Below are 15644 nucleotides of genomic sequence, written 5' to 3'. Positions count from 1 at the left end.
CTCGCTCTGTCCTCCCGCGCAGGCTCCGGGCGCGTCCGGGGCCGCAGGAGGCGGCGGGGACGAGGGGGCGGCGTCCGCGGAGGCCGGTGGCGCAGCCATGGCGCCCGGAGACTTGGCGGTGGCCGGCAGCGCGTGCCCCGGAGCCAGTGAGGGCGGACTACGAGCCCCACAAGGCCGCGCGTCTCTGAGCGCGCGCGCACGGGAGAGGACCGCGTCTCGGCACAAACTCATCCACACAAAAGCCCTGGAAAAAAATCAATAAACATTTATTTGATACAGTCATTTTTAATACATACAGTTGATGGCGCGTCCCCGCGCCACTCGCCAGGGGACGGGGCAGGGACGAGGTTGGGGACAGATGGTCACAAGGCGGTCAGGGCCCGAGCTCACCGTCAAAACATCTTGCAAATAAACATTTTGTAGATAGAATATATATATGTATATATATGGTTACAAGTGATAGCTGGAACCTGTCTTTCGAAATGCACTTGTGTGCTGAGAACCTCATTAAAAACCAAACCAAGAAACCCGAAGTTTACGACGCATGGCCACCAGGCAGAAGGGTGACCCACGGCCCTCCTGAACCCTAGACTTCCAGGGCAAGCTAGTAGAGTCTAGCCGGCAGGGGCTTACAAGGAAAGCCCTCCCCTTCCAGGGCCTCCCTCAGAACCACCAGAGGGACAGAAAGGCTCCAGCCACTCAGGATGCACCCCCGTCTGCCTGCAAAGAATTGAGTAAAGTGCATCCTATTTCTGTGGGAAGTGTCAGCTCCTGGGGCATCTTCCTGTTCTCAGGAAAGGGCGTGCACTGAACCAGAGGTAGATCTGCAGAGACCCTAACTCACATTTTGCCAAGGACCCAGGGCTTGGTCCACCAAGCTCCATGTTTACCACACCCTGGGGTCTGCCATTCTGATTCCTCCCACTGAGGCTGCTGTGGAGGCCAGTGGTCACTTTGTCATGTGTGAGCCAGAGTGGGAAGTGGGCAGACCCTGATGCACCCGGCCCAGGGCCCTACACCCTTTGGAGGAAGGCTTTGCAGACCAGCTTGCCACTGCCCCTCTCTAGTTAGTGTGGGTGGATGAGAGGCAAGGAAAGGAGGGAGGGAGGGCAGGCTCCCAACCAGTAGCTACTCCAGCAGCAGCCCACTTGTTCATTTCAAGACACAGGGCTTAAAGTGCTAAACATTGTCACCCAGGCCCACCTGTGGACTTCAGGGGTGTCCTGGAAACTCAACCCCCCCCCAAAAAAAGAGCCTGGCCTCCTTCCCCCCCAAGTGCCAAATACCTGAGAGGCTGGGCAGGAGGCCACACCCTGCTGGAGCCCAACCTCCTCCACCATGGAAACAGGGCCAAGCGCACTTGGCCCTCCATGGGTGCACTCAGGTGCCCTGGAAAGCACACTGCCCCAGAGTCCCAGATTCTCCTCTGATCCTTGCCCACACTCATCTCCACCTAGGCCACCATCCTCAGACCAGGTCCAGGTGTGTGAGGCTGGGGGAGTCTATTCTCTCCACCCCTCCCAACACATCAGGCCAGGCCTGCCCAGTCAGTTTTCCCATCCCCAAAGCCCCATGGAACTGGTCTCTCTACTGCAGGGTAGGACAACCCAGCTGGAAACCCTCCTCCCTGTCCCCTGAGCAGCAGAGGAGCCACAGCACGGCCCTGGGCCAACCCAGCCCCACCTTCGGCACCAGGAAACCCTTAGCACCAAAATGTCAGATTGTTGTGAATTTTTGTATAAAAAACAGAATTTAAAAAAAGGTTGTTACTTGTCACAGCAACAAGACTGGCATCCACTACACCCAGGAGACACGCACACAGGCAAATATCAAAATTCACATCGTCCAGGATCAGCGAGGGTATGCCCTCAGCCCTCCCTGCCCCCACTGGTAAACAGCCTCCATCCATATGTCTCTGAGCATCTTCCTCCCTACACAGAGGCTGCAAGTGGGGCTCCCCGCTCCAGGTGCCCTAGGACTCCTGACTGACCCCTGCCCTACCTGCAGATCCTGCCATCTTCAGATTCCTCACAGCCCTAGAGCTGCCACCTAGTCCAAGCCCCCCTCTCCCACTGGCCTTTGGTTCCTGTATCCAATGCCACCAGATGTACAGGAACAGGTAAAGGGGAGGAGGGTTTCTATAGGAGCTCTGCCTCTGGGCTGACCCCACCTGGCAGAGGATATTCTCCATGGGGCTCACCTTCGGAGCTGGGCCCTTTCCACCTGGCCCTGAACCCAGAAGCCCCTAGCCCCCTCAGGCTGTGACCTTGGCTTGAAGTGACAGAGGCTGGAGGCAGGAAGCAGAGCACACAAGCCTCTGGTCCTCCACATGTCTGGGCAGAGCAGACAGGAAGCTGTCCCTCCAACTTGAGGACAAGGACCAGTGGTTTGGGGCCTGAAATGCAGCAGGAATGACAGACAGAGGATGGGGCCAGGCCCAGAGAGGTAGAAAACAGAAGCAGAGGAACTGGAGGGTGGATGAGGGTGGGCAGGTGGCTGTCAGGTCAGCATGGCAGTGGCTGGACGGGGTCTGTCCTGGGAGGTAGCTGGGGTACTGGAGTTCCAGTGTTGGGTGGAGGCAAGGCCCAGGTGGTGGCAGCCAGGGATGCCCAGGTGCTCTCGTTGGCCCACAGCCACAGATCACCAGGGATGCCCCAGTCATGGGAGCCAGGGTGGGGACCCAGCTGGATCTGAGGAAGCAGAGACAGGGGCCAAAGAACATCTGACTGCTGTGCACTGCAGCCCCTTGGTGCCAAAGCCCCAGATGCTGCCAGGCCCCTGAGCGTCCTCACAGGGAGGCTGCCCCACCCTTTGTACTTCTGCTGCTGCCCCTGGCACCCCTTGTGGAGCTCCACCCAGGTGTGCCCTGAACAAGGGAAGGGCCACCTTCGGGGAGGAGAGAATGGCTCACCACCTCCACTGGACAGATGGATGGGGGTGAGGATGGAGGACAGGAGGTCCAGAGTGGCTCCCCCACCCTGAACAGAGTGGGGCTTGGCAGCCAGTGTGGGGTTCACTTTTAGGGTGCCTTGCTGGCTCCCACCTTCCGCCCAGTGGAGCCCCGAGACCCCTTGTCCCTGCCTCCCAAGGGCCAGTCGTCCCGGCGGTGGAGGAGCTTGGGCATGGGCTCCTCAGGAGGCCGCTCCTTAGGCTTGCGGCCCCGTTTCTTTCCTCCTGCCAGACTTCGTTTCTCTTTCCTGGATATCAAGGGACCCTGGCTCCTGTGTTTGGGAGGTGGGTCTGCTGAGGTCCGGAACCAGTTCTGGGGAGAGAAAAGCCCCAACGAAGACCTGGGACCCTGCCCACACTGTAGACCCAGTCACCCTCGGGCCAGGTAGGCAGCTGCAGTGAGGGCTGAGGGCAGGGTTCCCACCCACAAGCAGCTCCTGCTCAGGCTGCCCGGTAGGACCCAGCTTCTCAGCTTTTCTGGGGGAGTTGGATACCCCTATGAGGAGAAACTGCCAGACTTCTCAATGCTGGCCACTTGCTTAAATAGACACTCCTAGGCCATCCCATTTCCACCACCCAGCTCTGGCCCTACCCTTACTGGGCCTCCCCCAGCTCTGGCCCAGTGGTTGCTCCCGCACCTCTGCATGGGTCTTGAGGATATGGTACTTGACGCCACTTTCAGAGCTGAACTCTTTGGGACACAGCAGACAGCGGTACTTCCCTACCAGGTGGTCCCCCTGTAAAGCAAGGCAGTGCAGTCCCTGGCTCTTAAGGGCCCAAAGCCCATACCTGGCTCAAGCCCTTATCTCACCACTAAAGGGGCAGGGACAGCTGGCGAATCTGCAGCTGTTTCAGGAACCTGTAAGGGTACCCTGCAGCAGGACCATTAACTGGCTCCTGCTACCGGGGAGTTGAGGATGGGAAGAGCAGGTGTCTTGGGGAAGGGTCACAAACCTTTGCTGAGGGTCCTTTCCCAAGATAGTGTGCCCAGGTCAGGTTGACCTCCCACACATACCCACATAGACAAGGAGCTGAGGACAAGGCTGGGGACTGACAGTCCTATGGCTGGGGTAGAGGCAGGGAGGGGTTCTGAGCCAACTGTCTATATCAGCCTGTCTCTGGGCTCATGCAATGGGAGCAGGGAAGGTTCTCACACTAATGTGGAGGGACCCCTGGCAGGAGAAAGGTGGGAATGCTGAGCACCCTCTGGGCCACAGGGAGCCCCCAGGACTGACCTTGCTGCAGCTGGCCAGATGGGCCTTGAGACCAGACACACTGGAGTAGATGGCTTCACAGCACTGCAGTGGGAGACAGCCATGGGGGGGAGGCCGGTGGGGAGTCTCCCACACAAAGGTGCACCTGCCTCGGCCTCAGGGAGCTCGGAGCCTCTCTCTGGGGCATGTGGAAGGACCTGACTCCAAGAGTCCTGGGGTTTAGGCTGGGCATGTAGGGCCTGAGGCCCCTCTGCTAATGGGGTCTTAAGTGAGAATCCTGTGGGAGCTCAGAATCAGAAGCAAGGCTGGTCATTTTGAGGGCTGCCTCCTAAAAGATCTCGGTCTCAGCCTCTGCCACTCCCTGAAGGCCACACCTGCCCTGTCTTGGACCTCCCATGCCCACCCACTCAGCCCGCCCCGCTCACATCGTTAGGGCAGTTTACGTGGCCATTTGCTTTGACTTCATTCTTCCATGCCTCCAGTAGCTGGGGGTTGAGTGTGGGGAGGCCTGGCCGCGTGTAGTTGAGCTGTAAAGCCAGGTACAGTGCAGGTGAGTCCAGGCCCAGAGGCACCCAGGCTCTGAGACTGTATGTATGCCTCAGCAGCAACTCAATGTCCCTTCCAGAGTAGGGATCAGTAGACAGGGGCATGGCTGTCACCAGGGACTCTGGATTGAGGCATGTCCTGCCCAGAGACAAGGAGGCCAGGGGCTTGGGGAAGATCTCAGGGAAGAAGGCCCATACCCCATCCACATGTGGGTAGGCAGCTCACCCGTGCAGTCTCAGGCACAAGATCATCCTTCATGCGTCGCTTGGTCCAGTCCCGTGCCAGCTCATCCTCTGCAATCTCCTGCAGGTGGAACACGGCCACCTGGGCCGAGGTGCGGCGGATGCGACCACTTGGGGTCCGCTCCACACCCAGCAAGTCCTCAGCCTCAGGGGTCTTTTCCATGGGCTCCTCGGGAGGCTGGAGAGCAGGGTCACGTGGTAGCCAGGATAAGCCGCAGAAGCAGGACAGCCAGAGATGGCAGGTCAGAGTCAGCATGAGATGTGGGCCACATGTGGCCCCTGAAGACACAGGGACCCAGGGTGCATACAAGTGTGTGGGGGACAGGGATAAAATAGGCATCCCAAGGAAGATGGGACACAGGAGTTCCTGGTGCCCACCCTCCAATCCGCTGGGATGTAAGTGACTTACAAGGAGAGTGGGGAGCACACCCACCAGGTGGCAGGAAGGAGTACTGTGTTACAGCACAGGCCACTGGAGAGCCACGGGAGCATGAAGACCACAGGCCACTCACCGGGGCCGAGTGCTCTGATCGCACATGGTAGTCATGACCAGCCTTGGAGCGATAAGTCTTGCCGCAGTGGGCGCAGGGGAAGGAAGGGCTGTCTACCTCACAAGGCGGTTTCCCACAGCGCCGCTGGTGGTACTGATAGCCCATGAGGCTGGAGAAGGCAGCCCCGCAGCCCTGGGGATCCAGGCCAGTGGTCAGCAGGCAGCCAGAGAGGCTCCAAGTCCCATGTGCACACAGGCTCCCCACACTGACCTCCTGGGGGCAGCGCAGCCGCCCCATCTGCTTCAGCACCTTGCGCAGCCGCTCTCGTTCCTCCTGCTCCCCGCCCTCGGAAGCCTCAGCAGCAGCAGGCTGAGAACAGGGTGAGCTCAGGTGTTGGGACCCCTGGGTCCAAGGTCAGGCAAGGGGGAGCAGCAGGGTGGGGTTAGTTGTCAGTGGTCAGGGTGAGACAGGCCCTGGGGTCCTGGCAGCATACCTTGGCACTGTGCTCGGCCATGGTGTGGTAGTTGAGACCAGCCTTGGATTTGAATTGCTTCCGGCAGTGCTGGCACTTGAGTGCATCCTGCAGCTACAGACACAGCCTGGCAATAAGAAGCTGGCCATGGCTAAGGAATCCCCACTCCCAGGGTCTCCCAGGCAACCTACCTTCTGACACACCTCCATGTGTTTCTTGAGCCCCACAAGGGTCTTCCGGGTGACCACATTGCAGGTAGGGCAGATGGCCTCCCCCCGTTCATGGATAGCTCTCTGCCACTGCTCCTCAGGACCACCTGTGGGGCAGGACTGGGGCCTCAGAGGTTTGTGGAGGCTCCTGGATGCCAGGGGTAGCCGTAGCACCCAGGCTCCACAATCAGCCCCTGTGCCTGAACCATGGAATCCACCCCACAGTTGAGACCTGCCCTGGGCCCTGGCCGGCAGCCCCACCTGGGGCTGAGTGGGTCACAGGAGTTGGTGCCTCCTTGCTGACAATGACAGGGGTGGCCTGCACCTTCTTCCGCACATCCTCAGGACCCAGCCCCTCCTGCTTCTTGGAGCGGTGAACTCGAGCCTTATCCTCGGCTTTGGCCAGGCCTGTGTGCACAGATAAGTGGGCAGGGAAGTGTGGGCTAGGTGCAGGCACAGGTGTGGAGGCACCCAATCTCAGAGGTGCCCTGCAGGTGGGGTCTCACCTTTGAGTCCAAAGGTCCCTGAGATGGACGGTTGCTCCCCTGTGAATTTCTTGGGTGTTTTCTGTTTCCTTCCTGACTCGAGGGAGAGAAAACAAGGATCAACATCTGTCAAATGACCATCTGGAGCCAGAGCCCCACCTACCTCCCAACTTTCCTCAGGGCTCTCATCTTACTATGCTTTGTGCGCTCGGGGTCCTCCTCAGGTGGGGACATAGGGCCTGCAGGCCGCACTGCCTCCCTGCCCACTGAGGGTCTCCCACCCAGCAGCAGGGAACTACTGCTGGGATCTGTACTCAGCTGTAAGGCCAAGCTCTGGTCCGTGGTAGATGGGCTGAACTCCCCATTCTCTGGCCTGGACTGCTTTGGTGGGATAGGGCAGATGTCCAGGCTGTCTGCGGCCCTGCAGAGGAGGTAGGTGAGGCCAGGTGGCCAGCCGTGGCCTGGACCCTAGGTATGCATAAGGATACTTAGGTGTGAGCTCCTGTACCTTTTCTTACTGCTGCTCTTCCCAGCAGCACGAGGTGCTTTGTTCTCAGACTTGGTCAGCAGCACCATTTTGCAGGTTGGTGTATGTCTGCTGATGGCAATGGGCCTGCTGACCGGCACTGGCTTGCTGACCACAACGGGCCTGCTGACTGGCACTGGCTTGCTGACCGGCACAGGTTTTGTAATTGTTACCAACTTGGTGACTGGGATAGGCTTGGTGACTGGCACAGGCCTAGTGACTGGCATGGCCTTGGTGACTGGCATAGGCCTGCTGACCGTGACAGGCTTGGTGACCGGCATGGGCCTAGTGACTGGCACGGGTCTGCTGACTGTGACTGGCTTGCTGATGCCAATGGGTCTGCTGACTCCCACAGGCTTGCCCATAGTGACAGGCTTGCTCACTCCAATGGGCTTGCTGACCCCAACAGGCCGGCTGATGGAGACTGGTCGGCTGACTGGGCCAGGCTTGGGGGCTGGCAGGGGACGGTCCATGTGATTCCAAATCCGGTGTTTCTCCAGCTGGGTCTTTGAGGTGAATGCAGCCTCGCAGAAGGGGCAAGGGAAAGCCAGCCTATCTGAGATGGCGCCCTGGGCAGGGAGGGCAGGTGTGGGATGGGGCCCCGGGACCTCTGCCCAGGCACACCCCTAGGCCACCTCCTCCCTGACCCATAGCCCCTTACCCCTTGGCAGCGCTGGTAATGGTACTTGAGTCCGTAGATGCTGGGAAATTCCAGCCAGCACCCTGAGTTGGGACACTTCACCCTGGAGTGAGCTTTGAATTCATCTTTCCACTGGTTCATGAGTGAGAGCTGAGCGTAGAGAATGGCTGGACTGCTGCTTCTCATCCACCTAGGCCTCAGCCCTCCAAGCCCCAGACTCAGAACCCTCCCCAGGCTACAGGGCACAGAGGCAGCACAACCCCTCAACCTCCAGACTGCAACAAGAATTCAAGCCCAGCTCCAGATCTGTGCTGGGGCTACTAGCATGGCTCATTGGGCCCTCACAGCTATCAGAGGTAAGGGCCTCAGCCTACATCCTGAAACTCAGAGCTGACAGGGGAGGTGCAGAGGGGAGATTAGTGTAGGTCAGTGACCTCTACAGGCAGACCCATCATGAGCCCCACCCCTGCCTCAGGTAACTCACAGGAATGTCTCGCAGGGCCTGGTTCTCGGCCTTGGGCCGCCCCTTTTTCTTCCCCTCTGTCCGGTCGCTGGCTGGACTTCCTGGGTCAAAGCAGAGAGGAGCCTGGCCAGATACTGTCTGTCCACTGTGGACCACAGGCATCCCTGTAGCATATGGGGCAGTAAGGTTCAGGGACTGCACTGTGGCTGGCACAAGGGGGGCAGATGTGCAATGAGCCTGGGTTCACCAATGCCAAGGCTTGGGGCAGGGGCCCTGCCAGCCTAGGACAAGAACCCAGGCACAAATTATGTCCAAAACAGCCTCTACCCCAGAACGCCCTTGGGTACTCAGAGAGTGACCCTCTGGAAGTGATTTTGGCCCTGGCTCCTCACCCAGCTTTGCTGAGTCCTGTAGCATGGGAAGTCGGACCTCCTTCCGGCTGCCACCCTTCCCAGGTCCACTTCTGCTGGACCCCTGGAGCCGGCGGCCTCCTCCAACACAGAAGGGATCAGTCATTTCTGCAGGGCAAGTACACAGACCTGAGGTCCAATGAGCCCAATTCAGAACTTACAGAGGGGTTGCCCTGAAGCCTACCCACCAATAGGCTCACTCTGGCCAGGAAGCTTGCCCTCCTGATTTATCACACAGAAACAAGTAATAGGGCTTCTGACTCAGGGGAGGGGCTGCACAAGTTCTCCCCAGACAACCCAGAAGGCACAAACTGTGTGGAGACCCTCACCAGTTTGGACAGGATCCCTCTCAATATCAGACTCACAGTCCCAAAGTGTGCTGAGGATCAGGCATCGGGCAGGGCGTGTCCCCAGGAGAGGTGGCCTGTGCAGGAGGAAGGAGGCTGACCACATCCCTCCTAAGGGTCATTTATGGCACCAGCAACAGCTGCTGGCTCACAGGCTGCCAAGCCCCAGCACCTTGAGGGTATCTTTCCCTTCGGGGTCCTCACCCCTGCCCACTCACACCCCATGCAAAGCCAACCTACCCAGGTGGGCACCCTAGATCCTTCTCCCCAGATATACAAAATAGTCTAGGTGAGTGCCAAGGGACGCCAGGGCCCTCCTTAACCACAAGCAACCTCTCTCTGGTGGGCAGACTGAGGGCCACTGGCATCTCCTTCTGGTCCCTGGGTTTCCTGACCATCATGTCTGGCCCCCTTCTCAGCCTTGATGCAGGGTTCCTGTTCAGCCCCTGAGTCACTGACCACTGTCTAGCTGACCTCTGCTCTCCCTGCTCAACAGACCTCAGCCCACTTCAGTTAAACAAGGCCAGCATTAGCAGCAGAGGCCCAGGCTCCAGAGCCCACCAAGACACTTGCCAGGGAGAACCCTGTTGTCCAAGGCTGGGCTTCCAGGGGCCTGTTCCAGGAGTCACCAGGCCCTGTCAGGTCCTCCCACAGAGACACCTGAGCCACAGAAGTGGGCGGTACCAGGGGGCAAGGTGTGAGCAGGGGAGCCCTTCTCCAACAATTTCTGATCAATTCAGATCAGAGGGCATGGGAAGGGGCTGCTGTGTCTGGGAGGGCTGAGGTCGGAGGTCAGGACAGTCACTGCCCACTGCCAAGGGTGATGGCAGCCTGGGTCCTGGGCCTGGGGGGAGGGAGGGTGTGAGGTCAGTCAACAAACTTCTCAGGGAGTCCTCACTTTGAAATTTCAAAGGAAGACAGCGGCATGAGTCATCCCTCCGACCCGAGGCCTGGCTGCAGGCGGCCTCCCTTCCAGTCTTTCTAAACCCGGGCGGGAGCCAGCGCTGGGGGCCTGGCCGNATGCTGGGAGGGGTCAGTGTGTGTTTCTTGAGGTGTGTACAAGGCTGTCAGCTCCCCTGTACAAATGGGATGTGTCAGCGTTCACAGGTGTGTCCAAGTGATCAAATGTGTCAGGAAGCATCCATCTTGAAAATCACTGTCATGGCATATCTGTGAGTTCTGTGCCAGGCAAGATCAGTGCTATATCTGAGTGTCAGTTTCAGTATCCAGGCACCTTGATGTCAGATGCATGGTAGGTATGTATCTGAATCTTAGCATGTTGTCCAGGCTGTGGCATGTTCATGTGTGAGTACCTGCATGCAGGATGTGAGGACCAACAGTTTTTCATGTGTATCTAGATGTTGGGGTGTTATATAATTTGGTTTGTATTGGGGCTGTGCTCTCTTGTTTCTGTACGTTAGGGGGTCATTGTTATGCAAGAGTACTTGTATGTTTGGGTAATTGTATGTATGTGGGGGTGTTGTTAAATATCTCTGTGCATATCACTGTGTCTGGCCAAATACACAGTGTGTTTGTGTGTTGGAGCACACAGTGCATGTCTGGCTATGTCATTGCATTTGTGGGTTACATCTGTGTTCCTGTTCCTGCTATGTATCTGGTTGATGAGTGGGTGCCACAGTATATGTGCTGCTTGTCAGGGTACTGCCCTGTGTAGAGGGTTGGGTGGTGAGTCCCTACAGATGATCGTGTCAGAGTGTTGAATGTGTGAGTGAACATTCCTTATTTGGAATATGGGTCTTTATGGATATGAGTAAGGATCCTGAGATGAAGTCAACCTGGGTTACCCAGCTGGGCCCCAATCCAATCATCCTTACAAGAAGGAGACAGGGAGATTTCAGAGACAGAAGAAAGGTGATATGACCACAGAAACAGATGGGAGTGGTGTGTCCTTGATTCCTATAATCCCAGATAGCAACCAGAGGCTGGAAGAGCAAGGAAAGGTGCCCTTCTGCACTCACAAAGGGAATATGATTTAGTCTTCAGAACTGAATCCCTTTCTCCCTTCTGATCCAACACAAGGCCTTGAGCATGCTAAGCACACACTCTACCACTGTGTAACCCCTAGACTCTGAATCAAAGTTTTCTTTTTGAATTCACCCAGTGGATGCTTCTTTGTTACAGGAACCTCACACACCACATATCTGGGCTGTTGCTCTGAGCATGTCAGGAGCCTTGTGTCCATCACTGGGTGCCATTCATCAAGAGTGCCTACCTGATGCCTCTTGTCCCAGGTGCCCTGGGGTTGACCAGCAGCCCCTCCAGGAAGGGATACCACTGCCCCCTGGTGGTACCAGAGCCAGGCTGTTGGGCTGGACACCCCTTCCTCCCAGACCTAGTACTGTTGGCACTTGAGAACAGGTTTATTTCTGATTTTTTGTTAGAATATAAAAAAAGTGAATGAAAAACAAGGAAGACAATACAGGAGCATAGGGTGGGCAAGACAGGACGGGAAAAGGCAGAGATGGGCCTTCTGGCTGAAGACTGATAGCACAAGGTTTGGGGGGATACTCAGGGCAGCCAGACATGACAAGGAGGCTCCCTGTGGGTGCAGACACATGGGATGGGAGGCACCAGGCCAGTTGCCCAAATTCACTCAGGACCTGCAGTGACCAATCCTGAGTCCTGAGGCCAGCTCAGGTCACAGAGAGAGGACTGGAGGCTTAGCCTCAACTGTCCCTGAGATTTTCAGAGTCCCCGTGGTTGTGGGAAGGGGCAGAGGAGCAAGAGGTTGTGGGCTGCCCTCACTGTCCCTCTGCCGGGCAGCACCAGCCCCAGACTACCCAGGGAAGGGTTGCTTAGGCGTCTGGCAGCAGAGGTGGAGCACAGCCCTCAGGACAGTCTCTCCTATGAATCCAGGTTTCCTTGGGAAAGCAGCAAGTGCGATGGTTTCTTGAAGATGTTCTCTTAAGTGCAAATACACAGAGGCGATGCTTAATACCAGACTTTCCCAAAAGTGGGCCCAGAGCACACTGACTCCAGCAGGCTCAGGGCGAGGAGTTGCTTGCACAGGGCTGCTGTCCTCACTGTTCTGTGCTCTGTCTTTGGGGCTGAGGCAACCAGGGCCTCTGAGACTCAGTGCTCATAAATAGATACAGGTTTGGCCAGGGTGGCGATAGAATTAGCGAGGTGCTCTGCATGGGTCCCTGCCTGGCCATGCTGATGACTGTTACTCTGGACATAGGTTGCCTGCTGGGTTCTGGCAGGGGCAGGGAGAAACACAAGTCAAAGGGAGCCAAGGCAGTTTGTCCCACAGTGTGGCTGGCCTGGCAATGCTGTGAGGATATGGAACTGGACAAGTGAGCAGAGATGCAAGACTCAGGCAAAGGGGGACAGTCACACAGTAAAGGGAACATAAATAAAAGACTCCCTGGGAGTCTTGGGGTCATTTGAACCCCACTCTGGCTCCAGGCAGCTGCCCCACATGTTGCCAGCAGTGCCAGGGAGTGGGCTCATGTCCCAGGAGGAGGGGTCACAGATAAGCAGCCCAGGCCATGGCCTGGCTGCCCAACCACAGGTGCTTGAAGGTGGAGATCTGTCCACTAGGCTGGACTTGGCCACCACGGTATCCTGTGGGGTTCGAGAGGGTCTGTGGGGCCAGCTTGTCCTCGTCCTTGGCCGTAGGCTCTGGTCACAGTGCTGGGGTCTGGTTCAAGCCTTGGCAGCAGCTAGGATAGGTTTCCAAAGGAAGCTGTAGGATGCATGGAAGTAAGGGAGAGGCAGGTCCCTGCCACATCCCACGATGGCCCGTACTAGGGCTCCCAAGCACCCTCCTGCAGTCAAGCCACTTACCTCAACTCTCAGTGCCCCCCCATGCTGGCTCCTCCCACTGACCTTGGCTGAGCAGCTGCAGGCTCCGACCCTCCTCTCGCACCTGCAGGCGGAGCACCTGTTGCAGCACCTCTTGCCTCTGGGCCTCCTGCACCAGCCCCATCCTCTGTAGCTTCTCTGCATTTAGCCGCAGAAGAGCTCGGCCTGGGGGAGGGAAGAGGGTCCAACAGAGGCTATCAGAGGCTGAGGCAGATCACAACTTCCTGGTCAGCCGGGATAACTTAGCCAGACTTTGTCTCACAATAAAAAATAAAAAGGGCTGGGATGTAGCTCAGTGGTAGGGCATTTTAGGGCTCAATTCCCAGTACCAAAGACAAAGACACACACAGACACAGAATGAAAGGAAAAGAAAGAAAGAAAGGGCACAGGGAGTCTCAGAGAAAGATTCAGAGAGAATTAGAGGGAGAGGCAGAGAGAGAATCATGATAAGCAGCAGATGGAGGCCAAGTGGAAGATGCCAGAAGACAGTGCAGATACAGAGACTCCGAGGACCCCAGGGAAGGTTGCCTCAGAGGAGCACCGATAGGTGGAGAAACAACTGCAGACTGTAGGCACTTGGTAGGGAAGGAGGCTCTTTGGGCATCCATCTCCTGTCCTGTCCAGACTCCACCGTACCAGTGATGGCATGATGGGAGAAGGCCTCGACGTAGACGAGGTAGTTGTGGGGACAGTGTTTCTTAAGCCACTTGCAGACGTCCTGCTGGCTCCAGAGGACCACAGGCCGCGTCAGGCCACTCAGCGAGGGGCTTGTGTGGTACAGGCCATAGTGGTCAGAGTACAGCCGGCCCTGTAGGGGAAGTGGGTGGCAGATAGAAGGAGCGTGGCAGAGCAGGGAAGGCAGGGACTGAGGTGGGTGGGGTAGGTGGGTGGGTACCTGGGGGGTCTCTGTGCCAGGCTGCTGCAGGAGTTTGATCGGCCTGCTGCTGGAAGCCCTCTGGCTACGGGAATCATGCCATGTGAGGCTGGTGCCTGGCGTCCGAGGCAGGTGGCAGGGGATGCTTTCGGCTGACACTGTGTGCTCCAGGAGAGTCCGGCAGAAGCTGAAGTGAGCAGTGGCTGTGTGCAGGGGTGCCTGGTCAGAGTGGTCAGGAGCAGGACCAAAGGCTCTTTCCCCAAGAGCCACTTCCTTGCCTAACCTATTTCCCCTCTACCAAAGAAGGAGCCAGTTCTCAAGGAGGACAAATCAAGTCCCCAAAGGCAGAAGAATATGTGCAAAATAAGGATCCTCCTCCCTAGCCCCAAGATGGAGAGCTGAGAATACCGCTTCCCTTGCAAGCCTGCAGCCCTCACACTGACAGTCAGGATGGGTTCTGCTATATTGGAGGACATGCCTCCCAGGGAGCCTGAGACCTATAACCAGGTGAGGGGCGATCCCAGGACCACCTTGACCTTATGCACACAAGCCTCATACATGTCACACTAGACCAGCATACACACAGGACATATCTTTGAGGAAAAAGCCTGGCTCCTGTGTCATTGGAGGCACTCTGTGGAGAAGTCTGGTTAAGGTTCCTGCCTGCCCATCGCCACTGAAGGCACCCAGTTTATACGGCCATATCTGGCATTTGAGGCTTGTCCCCTGCCTGGCTGAGCTCACCAACTATGACTCAAGGTCAAAAAGGCCTGAACTGGGAAAGCTGGCAACTGGGACTCCCAGGTTTTCCTGCTCTGCTGCTTCCACAGGGCCCAACCAGGACAACAGTGTGACTGGCAGGTGCTCACCAGAAATGGCTGGTCAGCACAGCCCTCTTCCCACACCAACTTTGACACATCCTGTGTTTTACTGTTACAACCACCTCTGGTTGTAACCAACCAATTTCTGAATCTGGCTCTGAATGGGTCACTGCTGACAGAAGTCTGGGGAGGGTGACTGGTCTTGATAGGACCTCTCCCACCTGGGGTGGGATCCCTAAGGCACATGAGGGGCTCCATAAATGTGGCAAATGGTGTCTTGGGGAGGGGAGAAAGGAAGGTGGGCTCAGGCTCTCCTAAATCTCTGCACACATCCAGGCCCTGGGTGGGCAGGCAGAATGAGATTCCCAGGGCCCACCCCAAGGTGTAGCATGAGATCCTCTTTCCTTGATAGCCATCCCCTCTACACTGGGGCAGGGTTTGGTGGTGTCAAGGAGATATAAGTAATGGGTGTACCCATTCTACTGAAACCTTGGTAAGACTCCTGAGGCTTAGCTTCTTCCTCCCCCATTTTTGGAATTTTGAACTGGACCCTTGGTGACTTTTAATTTGAGGTCTAAGGTCAGACAGCGGGTGTGTGGCTACTGCCCCAAAGTGATGTCTAGTACATGGGGAAAGATTGATTCTGAACCTGCACCTTCCAGGAGGCAGGCCAGGTCGTCTCAGGTTTCCACAGGGCCTTTGCCCTAGGGTAGGAGCAGCTCTGGGGAACCAGTCCAACGCCTCTGCCGGCACTGCACCTGCCCGGCCAGCGGAGCCCCGCCCATTTCCTGCCGGCAGTACCGAAGGATCGGTTCCTCCCTGCCCCAACATCAATTCCAAAAGGAAATCTGAGGTTGTGATCTCAACCCCTTGTCGACCCCACTGCCAGGGCTGGGGAGGGTTTTCTATGCATTCGGAAGGAAGGGGTGACCCCAGTGTGCCTCCAGCATGGACACAGAAGCCCTGGCCTGTCATCCCCCGCCCCAAGCCAAAGGCGCGCCTGATATCGAAGGCCTGAGGTTGGCCAACCAATCCCCCGCGGCGCAGGACAAAGGCCACCGCACCCCGTTAGGTCAGGTCGCGCCCCCCCCAACCCCGCGTAGTTGCCGATGCTGGAAGCCCGCAGG

General features: G+C 57.4%; 4 protein-coding genes across 9 annotated transcripts in view; 1 reads left to right on the top strand and 3 right to left on the bottom strand.

The window, feature by feature from the left end:
• Positions 1-114, bottom strand: part of Uckl1 (uridine-cytidine kinase 1 like 1) — a 13819-nt gene extending 13705 nt beyond the window's left edge. For both annotated transcript variants that reach the window (XM_015478140.2, XM_048810586.1), the window contains exon 1: positions 25-114. In XM_015478140.2, the coding sequence (XP_015333626.1) occupies positions 25-99 (75 nt within the window). In that variant the 5' untranslated portion in view covers positions 100-114. The remainder of the gene's footprint in view (positions 1-24) is intronic.
• Positions 115-245: 131 nt separating this feature from the next.
• On the bottom strand, positions 246-9844 carry Znf512b (zinc finger protein 512B). 5 transcript variants are annotated; one of them, XM_048810581.1, is made up of 17 exons: positions 8977-9844; positions 8630-8728; positions 8259-8401; positions 7796-7924; positions 7117-7703; positions 6803-7029; positions 6630-6701; positions 6385-6531; positions 6106-6230; positions 5936-6028; positions 5713-5811; positions 5464-5634; positions 4935-5129; positions 4589-4690; positions 4185-4247; positions 3588-3686; positions 246-3262 (listed from the first exon to the last, which is right to left on the bottom strand). In XM_048810581.1, the coding sequence occupies exons 1-17, from the start codon at positions 9098-9100 to the stop codon at positions 3020-3022; spliced, it is 2718 nt and encodes a 905-aa protein (XP_048666538.1). In that variant the 5' UTR covers positions 9101-9844; the 3' UTR covers positions 246-3019. The 5 variants fall into 5 exon arrangements, with proteins under 5 accessions (XP_048666538.1, XP_015333543.1, XP_015333559.2 ...); XM_015478057.2 differs by having other exon boundaries at positions 8630-8725; positions 9013-9843; XM_015478073.2 differs by having other exon boundaries at positions 8630-8755; positions 8977-9841.
• The window catches only part of Prpf6 (pre-mRNA processing factor 6), a 64508-nt gene continuing 49144 nt past the window's right edge, over positions 281-15644 (top strand). Inside the window, exon 1 of the mRNA XM_048811920.1 lies at positions 281-348. Coding sequence (XP_048667877.1) covers positions 302-348 — 47 coding nt within the window. The 5' untranslated portion in view covers positions 281-301. The remainder of the gene's footprint in view (positions 349-15644) is intronic.
• On the bottom strand, positions 11357-14172 carry Samd10 (sterile alpha motif domain containing 10). Its single transcript, XM_015488727.2, has 5 exons — positions 14134-14172; positions 13718-13990; positions 13459-13630; positions 12847-12987; positions 11357-12703 (listed from the first exon to the last, which is right to left on the bottom strand). The coding sequence occupies exons 1-5, from the start codon at positions 14170-14172 to the stop codon at positions 12681-12683; spliced, it is 648 nt and encodes a 215-aa protein (XP_015344213.1). The 3' UTR covers positions 11357-12680.

This window comes from Marmota marmota, unplaced genomic scaffold (genome assembly GCF_001458135.2).
Source record: "Marmota marmota marmota unplaced genomic scaffold, marMar, whole genome shotgun sequence".
In the NCBI taxonomy this organism is placed as follows: Eukaryota; Metazoa; Chordata; class Mammalia; order Rodentia; family Sciuridae; genus Marmota; species Marmota marmota.
This window is presented reverse-complemented; position numbering and strand designations above follow the sequence as displayed.